This window comes from Sus scrofa, chromosome 8 (genome assembly GCF_054392235.1).
Source record: "Sus scrofa isolate SSC_HxYL_T2T_F1_AM1 chromosome 8, Sscrofa_HxYL_maternal_Yorkshire_Landrace_v2.0, whole genome shotgun sequence".
NCBI classification, from domain to species: Eukaryota; Metazoa; Chordata; class Mammalia; order Artiodactyla; family Suidae; genus Sus; species Sus scrofa.
The window spans coordinates 61,052-73,846 of NC_139390.1; the positions used below are offsets into that span (position 1 = coordinate 61,052).

General features: G+C 49.5%; 1 protein-coding gene across 3 annotated transcripts in view; it reads left to right on the forward strand.

Moving 5' to 3' along the window:
• Positions 1 to 8,865, forward strand: part of PIGG (phosphatidylinositol glycan anchor biosynthesis class G) — a 38,059-nt gene extending 29,194 nt beyond the window's left edge. For all 3 annotated transcript variants that reach the window (XM_084971215.1, XM_084971216.1, XM_084971213.1), the window contains exons 12-13: positions 3,287 to 3,450; positions 7,260 to 8,865. In XM_084971215.1, the coding sequence (XP_084827341.1) occupies positions 3,287 to 3,450; positions 7,260 to 7,473 (378 nt within the window). In that variant the 3' untranslated portion in view covers positions 7,474 to 8,865. The remainder of the gene's footprint in view (positions 1 to 3,286; positions 3,451 to 7,259) is intronic.
• Positions 8,866 to 12,795: the final 3,930 nt, after the last annotated feature.

The following is a 12,795-nucleotide window of genomic DNA, read 5'->3' on the forward strand; positions in this document are numbered from 1 at the left end:
AGGATCCGTGGATGCGGGTTCAATCTCTGGCCTCGCTCAGTGGGTTAAGAAACCGGTGTTGCTGTGAGCTGTGGTGTTGGTCGAAGATGTGGCTCAGATCCTGCGTTGCTGTGGCTGTGGTGTAGGCCGGCAGCTGCAGCTCTGATTCCATCCCTAGCCTGGGAACTTCCATGTGCCACAAGTGTGGCCCTAAAAAGAAAAAAAAAAAAAAAAAGGGAAGTGGGGGGTAACTGCTCTTATCCCCTCCCCCTGGCTGTCAGCACTGGGCACTAAAGAGTCTCCCTACTTGGTTATTAATCCCCTGGGGCCCCATGGTTGGCACATCTTCTCTCCAGTGTTGAAAGGCCCACAGAGGCGGGTCTAGACCTCACTGTGCACCAGTGTACTTGGGATGGCAGCCAGACAGGTGGACAAAGCATCCAGCTCCTGGCTTCCAAGGGACCCAGTTCCGCCCCAGCCTTCTGTATTGCTGCTCTCGACCTGCACCCCTGTGCTGTACCCGTGGGCAGAGCACAGCTTGCCAGAGTTCCCCCTTGGTTCCCACACTCCTGGCCAAGGAGCTTTGCAACATAGCGAATGTCTCCACAGTGAGGATCTGTACTTCCTTTGTCTGCGCTGGCTCCTCCCTTCTCTGTCTAGACCCTAGAGGCTTGTCTGGTTCTGTGTCCAGACCACTTGGCCTGGGGCCTCTTCCTCGTCTCCTGTCTCTCCTCTCTTGGTTTCCTGGTGCTCCCTGCCTGACCACAGTCACATGGCTTTTCCTTCTGTTCCCTGAGACCCAGAAGTGGGCGGGAGTGAAGTTCTAGAAATATGCAAGTCCTGGAGGGATGTGACCTGACCCATACCCTACTTGTGCCTCCCCTGATCCTCAAACCCCACTTTCCCTCCCTCTCCCTCTCACTCTAGCCTTGGCCTCCCCCCGAGGACCCCCATTCTTGTGCCTGCCCATTCATCAGGACCTGGCAGAGGTGTCACAGCTGGGGTCTGGGCGGACCTGGTGAGTGGTCCTTGCCTCCCTGGAGTCCAAGCTGCCCATCACAGGAAGGCACCCTCTCTGACAACCAGGATGCCAGGGCACAGCTTCCATTCCTTGTGTGCCCCATGGTGTTTCACCACCGAGGACCTGGCTTTTCATACGTGTCAAAAGAAATTTAGAAGGTCACAGATGTTGCGGATGTGAGGAAATGCAGAGCTTGCCCGAGAATTCCAGAGTGCCAACCAGGAACGGAAAAAAGATAAAGGAGCCATTGAGCATGGGCACCGAGGGAGCAGGGGGCAGGGAGGAGCAGTGCGCCCGTCTCAGGGCTCCTGTCAGCCAGTCCGCTCACATGCAGCTGTGGAAGGACTTTAGGGCTCAGGTGGCCTCCATCAGTCTGTCTTCTCTCCTCACTGGACATCACGTGTAGGCCTATTCCTGGTGGTTGTCTCCCATCTGGAGGTCAGCCAGTGATGGTCACTTCGTCTCTGACCACTAGTGGCTTGGTGGGGGATGGGAATGCCATCACCATGAACAGTCGCCTCGTCCATCTCCCTTCTCCAGGGTCTCCAGGTGTTGTGCTGGACTGTAGGCATGTCCAGTGAAGCATCCAGCCCGTAGCTCCACAGTGCCATGCAGTTCTCAAGCTGAAGGGGTGCAACTGGCAGCACAGCGGGCACTGGGATCAGGGAGGTGTCCGTAGGCTCCCTCTGAACCGAGATGGAGAAGGCGGCTACTGGCCGAGCACCCTGGCCCAGTGCTGAGGCCTTCGTGTCAGGAAGACTGACCAGAGTTAATACCCTCGAGCTAGGATGTCTCTGACACTTGGTTCATTCCTCTGCAGCACATGGCCACACTCCAAAGGGAGAGGAGCATGTAGCTTCCACAACAGCATGTGATGCTGGCACATCTCAGGTGCTGCCCACAGGCAGCCAGAGCACACATATCCAGCAGCCTTGGGCGTCATACATGCTAGAGGTCCCTCAGCAAGCAAAAGCAGCCCAGATCGGCCCTTACCAGTGGTCCCTGCAGCAAATTAGATGGCCACGCACAGTCATGCAAGCTCAGGAGCAAAGCAGGACTTCCCTGGCAGGAGACATGCAGGCTCGCTGCCCCTTCTCCTGGGGCACGGAGCCCAACTGGCCTCCCGAGGCCCCTGGGTCTCTCTCTGCCTCAGTTCCCCACCTGCACACGTGTCAGGACCATTGAGGATCTAATGAGTTGATGCAAGGAAGTCCCCAAGCTCTGGTCCATGCCTTAGCCGCAGTAACAGGATCGTGACCGACCCGCTGTGATGGCTGAATTGGCTCCAACGAGCCCTCCAGTGACCTCCCAGTGTCGGACCCACATTCCTCTCCTCAGCTCACCTTCCCTCAACGTAGCACTTGGGACTCTTGTTCTTCCCTCCCCCTCCTCTCGGCAGCTCTGGTATCTCCTCCGGCTCCGGGGAGGGAATTGTGCAGTGGGGGGAGAGCCCCAGCAGAGTGAGTTGGGGGAAGATGCACAGCAGAGGTTGCTGTTGAGGGACAAGAGTGAGCACCCCGCTCTGAGATGTTTGGGCGTCTCAACATGACTGTCTGGAGTGACACAGCCAAGGGGGTAGGCAGTGGGGTTCACCAGCTCAAGCTGTGTCCAGGGCCACCAGGTAAAGAGTTCCTGGGCTAGGTCTTCCCTGGGCTGGAACAGACACTTGTGCTGTCACACTTTGAACATCATGAGTGTCTGAGGAACAGCCACTAGCATCAATAAAGACTGAATGTGGAGAGGAGCCAAACTTCAGGAGGCCCCTCCCTTGGATTCAAAACCCCTCCCTCCCTGGGCAGGACAAGGTGGCCTGTTCCCCAGCCAGCATCTTAGGTCTGACACATGAGCCAGACCTTAGGCAGCCAGCGTGCTCTCCACTACCTAACAACAGCATCTACCCTTGAGCAAGCTGTGTGGCATTGCCACCCTCACCACCACCCCCCCCCCCAGGGGCACGTGCAGCCCTTGGACAGGGTCCCTGAGGAGGGAGGTTGGCGTGTCTGTCTGAAGTGGAAAGATAGGCGGGTTTGGGATTTTCCATAGTTCATCAACAGATACCCATTTGTGTAGTTTCTCAAAGGTGAAAGATATTTCACTTGCTCCTCCAGCGTGGGAGTGAGGCAGGCTGGTGGAAGGACAGCTCACCCAGGGTCAGCCCTGGGACCAAGAGTGGGTGGACACTTGGAGCTCCTGTGGGTCCGCATAACTGTGACTGTCACTCTCAGAGTCACTGAGTGGTCGAGTTATGAGCCCAGCTGTGCTATCACTGTTTCTCCCTGTGTCCAGGGAAACTCCAACAGCATCGCCACCGTGGACATCTCAGCGGGCTTCGTGGGCCTGGACGCCTACATGGAGATCCCAGCCATGTTCCTGACCGCGTTTGCAACATATACCGGGCCTGTCCTGTGGGCCAGCCACCTGGTGAACTTCCTGAGCTCAGAAACCAGCAGGTGAAGCTCCTTTGTCTTTAAGCTGATGGCAGGTTGACAGTCACTCCTGTTCCAGAGAGAGGGTGTGTGAACCCAAGGGCTCAAAGGTCTTTTTCATCCGTTTTCTTTTCCTTCAATAAGAATGAATGGTCTAGAGCACATGGGCTGGGGTGGGGGTGCTGTGAGCACAGATCTGTTTGCGGGGGTGTCACGGACAGCCTTGCTGGTCTTCCAGATCTTAACAAGGTGTGTCTCCAGAGGCACAGGAAGGAAGGTCCCTTCTCATTTCCTCTACTTGCTGGTGGCCTGGCTGTGGTTGGGGGTCTGTTGGGCAAGAAAAGAGGTGCTGATTCTTATCTCCAGGATCCCTGCTGGAGAGAGGAGCCTGGACAGTCCTGAGGGTCTGCCCTAGAGGTGTGACTCGGTGTCACCTAGGCCGGTCCCCCATGGAGGCCGACGGTCACCAGCCCCAGAGGCTCCTAACCAGGCATCCCACCACTCTGTCCAGCCCGGCATGCTCCGTCCCTCCCTCCCATGCCTGTTTTTCACACAGCATGCCCACTGCCTCACACTCACTGCTTCCTACCCTGTTTACTGCTTCCCTCAGAAAGGGGGCTTCGTGAGGAAAGGGCCTTCAGTTTCTCTCCGCACGATAACTTGGGTGCCCGGACCCCCCCGGCAGAGGGCAGCCTGACTGGTGTGTGGCTGCCTGATTCCGTGCCTCCCACACAGGCCCCATCTCCCCTGTCTGAAAAGCAGGGCAGTGCTGTCACCACGCTGGGTTGTGGGCCCACACGAGGCTGGCAATGGTGTCGTGAGGAGTATACTGTCCGTCGGGGCTCCCTCAGCACCTCTGAACTCCTGACATACTCCCCCCACATGCCTGTGTCTTGTCTCGCTTGGGCTCTGGACCCGCATCCACATGCTGGGTAGGTCAGGGAGGCCCCAGGAGGGTCGAGCTTCCTGTCCTCATCCCCCTCTGGGCTCACTTCCTGCCCCAGTTAAAGGACAGCTTCACTGGCAATTCCTGAGCCCATGTCTGAACCTCCTGGGACTGGCCCAGGCCCCACCACAGAGGGCAGCACACAAGGCCCCCACTTCCTTGACCTCCTTCGTGGGGCTCTTCTCAGCTCCACGGGTCCAGCCTCACCCTCGGCCCCCAGTTCACGCCCACAGCCCACCATTCTTTCTCTTCCACCTTGACAGACGGGTGAAGGTGAGTGTCAGTGTGAGTCTGGCTCCAGCCATGCAGGGCAGCTTCTGCTCTCAGGCCTCTGGCGCCCACGAGGCTGGGCCTGCTGTCCGCTCTCCAGATCACCAGGGTTGACACTTGGCTTCCCAGATGGCGGGGTCTCGTTCCCCAGCAGCAGGCTTCCTGGACACATCATGGGCAGACTCCCCTCAGCCTACAGTCATTTCCGATTATCTGGCCAGTACAGAGGGACGTAGGGTCACTGCACGCCCTGAGACACCCTTGCAGGCTTTCATTGTGCATGTGAACCAGTGTCAGCTATAAGACTGCCACTGAGCTGCACGTTCTTCAGCAGCAGCTTCCTGGTCACCTCTGAGTGGGCTTGGTTGGGTCAAGAGGCCCAGACTGACCAGCAGGTGCCTTTGCTCACTGGAGACCCTGGGGACGGGGAGCCGGTTAGGTGCACTCACCTCTGCCTTGGAGAGCTGCCTGCAGGCCCTGCGTCCCTCGACCTCCAGACCAGCTGAGGCAAAGACCAGGGTGATGAGAGCCAGACAGCGAGAGACTGGGCTTCTGCGAAGAGCACCCTCCCTGGTGCTGCCTGGCACTTTTCATGTATTACGCTTGTACTACACTTGTACCGGGGAGAAAAAAAAATGAAAGCATTTTTTTTTTTCCCCACTGTACAGCAAGGGGATCAAGTTATCCTTACATGTGTACATTACATTTACATTTTTCCCCCACCCTTTGTTCTGTTGCAACATGAGTATCTAGACAAAGTTCTCAATGCTACTCAGCAGGATCTCCTTGTAAATCTATTCTAAGTTGTGTCTGATAAGCCCAAGCTCCCGATCCCTCCCACTCCCTCCCTCTCCCATCAGGCAGCCACAAGTTTTTTCTCCAAGTCCATGATTTTCTTTTCTGAAGAGATGTTCATTTGTGCTGGATATTAAATTCCAGCTATAAGTGATATCATATGGTATTTGTTTTTGAAAGCATTTTTTTTTTTTTAGTTGAAAGCAGTTTAATCAGTTGGAGAAAGTTGTATGATGTTTTCCCTAATTAAGTTATTTTTTTCCTTTATTTTAGAAAAAGTTATTCTCTTATGTTTTTAGAGGTTTGAAACATTGTTTCACTTATCATTTCTGTTTTTTTCCCAGTACAGTAAGAAAACTATAACCAGATTAAAGTGGTAGAAAAAGAAAAAACATTTCTAATGGAATAAAAATCAGGCTCTAGGTGGCCCACGACCCTCTACATCAGGGACATCAGGCCCGGAGCTTGGCAACAGGGACAGTTGAGCTGGTCCAAGCCGCAGGGCCTTCATTCATCCCCTGAATTTCAGCTTGTCTTCTGCTGAGGTTGTGGGAACTGTATCTCACCGGGTGTTGCCGTGGAAGGAACCCATCAGGGTCTTCTGAATGGGTCAGGTTCTCTGTGGGTGAAACTGAAACCCAAGGAAGTCAGTGTCCTGAGCTCCCCTCCCTCACCCCCTGGTTAAGGGGGCAGTGGAGTCAGCAGGCTCCAGGCTGAGAACGGACACCCTGATACCCCAGGAGAAGGGCAGCAGCGCCCAAGCTGGGGCCAGTCATCCACCAAGTCTTTCCCTAGGGCTGCCCTTTGCTGGGTATTGGCCAGTGGTCCTGGGGAGGGGGAGGAGGTGACGCTGGGGGCCCCTGCTTGATGGACAGGTCCCAAGTGGGACCTGCAGTGTGGGTACAAAGACTTGCTCCAGGAGCTCATGGTCTGGTAGGGGCAGAAGCAAAATGAGGCAGTTGCACAGTGGCATCGGGGCAGGGGGCGGGGGGGGTCTGGATGGCAGCTGGGAGTAATCACAGCCAGTTGAGGCTGCACGAAACATAAAGGAGAAGTAAGCAGAGCAAGTTGCCTGCTGGTGGTGATGGGCAGCTGGAGAGCCCAACAGGAAGGAAAGGCACCCAGGCCCCTGAAGGGAAGCCAGTTAGGGCAAGTCGAGGACCCTTGCGTGCACAACAGAGCCCCTGCCCCAGGAGCAGTGGGCAGCATTGATGTGCTTCATGGACAACCACAGAGAGGCCACCTGGAGACACATGGTGCATGAGGGGCAGCGCCAGGACTGGAATCTGAAAAGTCTGGCCTCTGAGGGTCTGGGGGTGGATAAGGAGGGAAAGATGCCTGGGCTGTGAAACGTGTCATCTTGAAAGGGTCTCAGTCTCAGGAAGCTGCTTTGAAGAACAGGCTGAATTTATGTAGCAGTGTGGTGGAGGCTTGAACAAAAGGCAGGACATGAGAGTGCCTAAAGGGGTCATTCCTATTTCAGACCAGACACTCCCCACTGGACAATGTGCATATCTCATCCATATGTGATTTTCTTTTCATTGTTTCTACTTTATGACATGTACAGTTTTTAAATAAATAGCTAAATAAACACTGGGGGTGCATTTCTGAAAGCTGTTTTGCAGATTGTGGTCACCCCAAGAGTGAGTGGAGGTGCCCCAGCTCTCATCTCCTTGGGCCCCAAGGTGCCCACCAGACTGACCAGTCCCAGGAACAGGAATTACCATGGTCATTTTCGTAGTATTAATATTGCGTGTATGTCTGTGCCTTATGTGATCCAGAAGTGGCATGTACTAATGCATGTTTCCCTTTTTATCAACAGCGGATCGTCACTGAGTCATGCCTGCTTCTGCTACGCACTGATTTGTTCTTTTCCAGTTTCTGCATATATCATTTTGGTGACATCCTTGCGTTATCATTTATTTATATGGAGTGTGTTTTCTCCAAAACTTCTCTATGAGGGAATGCACCTACTCATTACCGCTGCTATCTGTGTGTTCTTCACAGCCATGGACCAGACCAACCCAAAGTCTTAGACTGAGCTCTTAGGCACTGAACTCTTGTGTTTTCGTCGTCGATTTGCATAATGAAAACATCTGTTCAAATGGAAGGTCATTTTTTAAAAGATGTGAATTCTATATGGTTGATGAATAGCTTCAGTTTCTTTGACTGCTGTACTTGAATTTAGGTAGTAAGTAGTTTGAAGAGGTCACTTTAAATACACAGTTTGGATATGAATTGTATTCCCCTGTTGACTGTCACTCCAGAAATTTCTGAACTTTTAATTTTCTCTTGATAAGTTACCCAAATATGTATGTTTAAATGAAAAAAATAAATCATTTCCAGGAAGTTGCCATTGTCGTGCAGTGGAAACAAATCTGCCTAGGATGCACAAGGATGCGGGTTCGATCCCTAGCCTCGCTCAGTGGGTCCAGGATCCAGCATTGCTGTGAGCTGTGGTGTAGTTCATAGACCCGGCTCGGACCCTGCATTGCTGTGACTGTTGCATAGGCCGGCAGCTGTAACTCTGATTCTACCCCTAGCTTGGGAACTTCCCATATGCTTCAGGCGTGGCCCTAAAAAACAAACAAATTAAAACAAACAAACAAACAAACCTTCCCAGGTTGGTCATTTTGCACAGAACTGGGAACTGTGCAGGAAGCTCGCCTGCTGCCAGGATCACCACACAGACCTTAGAGCCTTTTAAGACCCTAGAAACCACAGGGATTCCCCAGGAGCGCGGGCTTATGTGGGTTACATCTGTCAACATTTATGGCATTTAAAATTAAAATTAAGATATTTCAAAAATACATAGTCATTTGAAAATAAAGATATAAACCCATGTCATGTTAATACAGCATTTTTAAGAAAAATAACTATATTTTCCAAAACAAAAATATTTAGCAAGGAGAGTGACATTGTTTTACACTTTGGTAAATCTGATGTCTGGTTTAATTGAAGACGGTTGCATTCTGCATTCAGTCTTGTGGTCTGTGTTTGTTTGATGTAGTCACACAAGTATGTAGTTGGAAAGGGAGGAGTCTTTTAATATCCTTTCCTGACCATTGTGAATGTCCCTCCTTGATACTGCACTAAAATTCAACAGGTGATAGTTCCTTAAAGGTTAGTTGGAGAAAGAAGTTATGAGTGTGTTTAAAACAGAAGACCACCTGCTAAGAGCACCTGGGCCAGCAGACTGGTGTCGGAGTCTGCTGCCAGGTTTGACAGATACTGTCGCTGTGTTAGATGCTCTTGTTGTGGGAAACTGGGTGAATGCCACAGGGGACTCTCTGTAGTAGTTTTGTAGCTTCTTGTGAGATTTAAACTTTTCAAAAGAAAAAGAAAGGATTAGCTGCATTGTGGAACCTGAAACCTTCTCTGTGAACTTTTGTGCTCCCCTTCATTAAAATCCATTGATCTTTCTTGCACCCTGAGTGGATCCTTTGCCTGGATATGATTCTGTAACATCTGTATTACCCTTCAGAAAATAATGATTCTCTAAGCTTCCAAATGCTGACATAGTTCATCATTTACCAAAATGCACTTGTTACATCACCAACAAGCTCACAGTGGCAGGTGCAAGGTTTCCAAACTTAGGGTTAGGGTTAGGGTTAGGGTTAGGGTGTGTGAAAACTCAAATTTTATGAATGACGGCAAATACTGAGTGTTTTTTCCCTTAAACTGACAGTCTCAGTTTGTTCATTATCAAGGAAATGTCTTCCACATACTCAGACTTGAACATCTAGTTGATTATTCTTTCAAGTACAAATGGCATTCTGTGATGGGCTTTCTCTGGAGACGATGTCATGTTCCTGGCACCGTCCCTTCCCGTGAATTCTGCTTCTCCAGGCACATCCTGAGGGACCTGGTGCCCTTTGCTGAGCTGTGGTGGTGAGAAGCACAGTGGCCACGGGCACAGCGGTTTGACCCACTGGTGCCTGTCTCAGGCAGCCTGTAGAATTTATTTGGGAGGATGAACCTCTGATTGTTCCTGCTGAGGTACTGAGGGTTAGAGCATAATTTCATCTACTGAACTAGCACTTGCTTTCTGGCACCAGCCCATCCTAGGTTCTGGGGAACCTCAGTAAACAGACTAGGTAAAAACCCTGCTCTCGTTGGGCTGAAATACTCATGGAGAGAGAGGCAGCTGTAACTCCGATCTATTGCTCCTGCTGAGAAGAAGATAAGTGTATAAAGAGTGACAAGCTCTTTTTAGAGAGGATGTTTAGAAACAGCTTTTCTGAAGAAGTGTCTTTGAGCAGATCCCTGAACACAGCAGCAAGGACCAGCAAGTACATGGCCCACTTGGCATCAAAGAGCTGGGGGAGGTGTGCATGCAGGGAAGAGATGCAGAGGTCTTGCCTGCCTGTACCCCAGGCTGATGCAGGAGCACCAAGAGCCAGAGCGGGGGCTTGACCAAGGTGCTTGAGGGCAGACGGCAGGAGCTCCAGAGTGAAGCAGGGAAGGCCGTCTGCAAGGCCCTTTGCATATGACCTTCCTGCACCCGGGGCTGTTGTCAGAGCTAATTGCTGATGAAAAACAGGCGTACAGAGGCCACAAAGCTAGTGAATGTTGTGGGCAGTCTGATCAGACTGTATTAGGCTCTGCCGTGACAAAGGACAAGGGGCAAAGAGGTAAGCGCTAAAGAGCTCATCCAGGGTCAGTGGCACCTCTGGGCTTAGCGGCCGGCAGTGGGCAGAGCAGCCACACAGTGGAAGCCATCTGCCCCTGCCAGCAGATAGGCTCCTGGGATGTCCTGGAGCTTCCAGGTGGGCCCAGTAGGAGGAGCCATCTGAGGATCCTGGCAGCATCTGGAAAGTCTCAGGGTCTAATGACAGAAGAGAAGCCTCCAAACCTTGCCTCCTGTCCCTGTGTTGGAAATGGCATCCCCCGCCCCAGGTGCCTGTCACACTCCCCCTCTCAGCAGGATATACTGCCCTTCAGTGCACCCCATCACCTCGCCTCGGTTACAGGCGTCTCTTGCCCAGATTCTGGATAGAGCAGCCATGGCCATCTTAGAAAGTGAAAACCGAGCAACAGTACCCAGGTCGAAACCCTGCTAGGTCTATCTCATGCATTTAGAATCACATCCAAGCTCTTGGTCCAGGCCTGTGATGGTCCCCCGCCCTCCCCCAAGTCTGCAGCCCACACCAGCGCCCTCTGAACACAGGGCAGTTCCCAGCAGGGTGTGGCACTCTTTATGAGGCTGTGCTTTCCTGCACTGTTTTCTTGACCTTGGGAAAAGGTCTTATTTCTCCTTTCACTGGGATCTACTATATGTGCTGTTTTTAATCCAAAGTATTTAGCATTTTGTGTAATTTTTCCAAATTTAACAGTAGAAAAGAAAGTGAAACCAAAGAAAGTGCTGAACTTCGGATATAAATGTTTTTCATTACAAGAAAGAATTAGTTCATAAAATATTCCTACAAAGTTAAGAAAAAAAGATTGTAAAAATGTGAGCCCAGGAGTAATGTTGATTTTTTAAATTAACTCCTCTTTCCTATTTCTGTCCATGTCTGTGGAACATGATAGAATTATCATACATCCCTCCTTCCCCCTCTTACCACATTCTCTTGCAGAGTTATCATTACAATTTATAACACGTTTTTTTCTGTGATTTACACAACTGCTCAGTTTTATTTCTGTAACAAATGACTCACGACTCGACTCCCAGTACTTTCCCCACACTTCATCTTTAATTTGTCTCCTCTATTTGAGGGATGGGTTTTTTTACCTGCTAATTTTTTCCGGAAAGGATTCTGGTTGTGAACCTCCTGCATTCCTGTGTCTGCAGTGTCACCTGGGGAAGAACTCTGTGCAGTGGCATCTCTCCCAGGGCCGCAGATGCAGCTCTGCTCTGCTCTCGTCCACGGCTGGGGAAAATCCAAATCAAACCCTTCTCCCTTCATGTGACTTGCTTTTACCAACTTGTTCTTTCTTCTCCTTTCCTTTCTTTCTTCTATTATCCTGTTTGTCTTTCTGCATTTTTTCCTTTTCATTGGCTTCTACGTACTTAGTGACTTTCTTTCTGTTCCAAAAGCTTTCTAGAAGAATGGGGTTTTTTTCCTCTTTTTTAAAATTGAGATATAATTGACATATAACATATTCGTTTCAGGTGTATGACAAAACGATTCAATATTTGTATATATTGCAAAATGATCACCACAATAAATCTATTTAACATCTGTCACCACACTTAGTCACAGGGTTTTTTTTCTTGTGATGAGAACTTTTTAAAATTTATTTCATTGTGATATAGATGATGAAAATTTTTAAGATCTACCATTCTAGAAACTACTAGGATACAGTAGAGCATTGTTAACTGTACATCCCCAGGACTTATTTTATAAATGGAGGTTTGTATCTTTTGACCCTCTGCACCCATCTGGCCCACCCCACCCTCTACCTTGGTAACCGCCAATCAGTTCTCTGTACCTATGAGTTTGTTTGTTGTTTTAGATTCTACATAAATGTGAGGTCGTACGGAATTTGTCTTTCTCTGTCTGACTCATCTCACTGGACACCTAGGTTGCTTCTGTGCTTTGGTTATTGTAAATAGTGTTGCAGTAAACATGGGGGTGTAGATATCTCTTCCAGTTGGTGTCTTCATTCCCTATGAATGAATATCCAGGAGTCGAATTGCTGGATCGTATTGTAGTTCTATATTTAGTGTTTTTGAGGAATCTTCATACTGTTTTCTGCAGTGGCTGCACCAATTTATATTCCCACTATGTAATGGTTCTCTTTTCTCTGTGTCTTCACCAACACTTGTTATTGCCTATACTTTTGATGGGAGAGTATTTCTGAAGATACAAGTATTTAATATTTACCTTACAAATATTTAAGTTTTTATCACTTTCTAAAATTTTTTTTCTAGTTACAGGATGTCTCTGACATAACATGAATAATCCATTCTGAAAATCCATTGTTTCATACCAAAACACTAACTGGGGAATCTATTTCTCTTTATTTCAAATAGAAAATTATGAAAATGCATTATTCACTATACCCAAGCCCCCGACCAGTTTCCTAAAATGTGACTATACATAGTAAAATGCCTACATATAAGTAACATACTAACATGTTAGGATAAAAAAATGCTTAAAACATTGCTTCCAGGTACCAAATAGTTAACATGGTTGTGAACAACAGTTGATCTTTTTTTCCTCCCTTCTAAAAACAGAATCTTATAATCGCTCTCTTTTTCCTTTCCAATACAAGCATTTCAAGCTATACATTTCCCTGTAAGCTTTGTTGTCACTGCATTTACAAATTTTCACATGCTGCATTTTTTATCATTCAGATTAAAATATGTCCTGCTTTTCTTTTATGGACTAGCATTCGATCTATCTTAACAT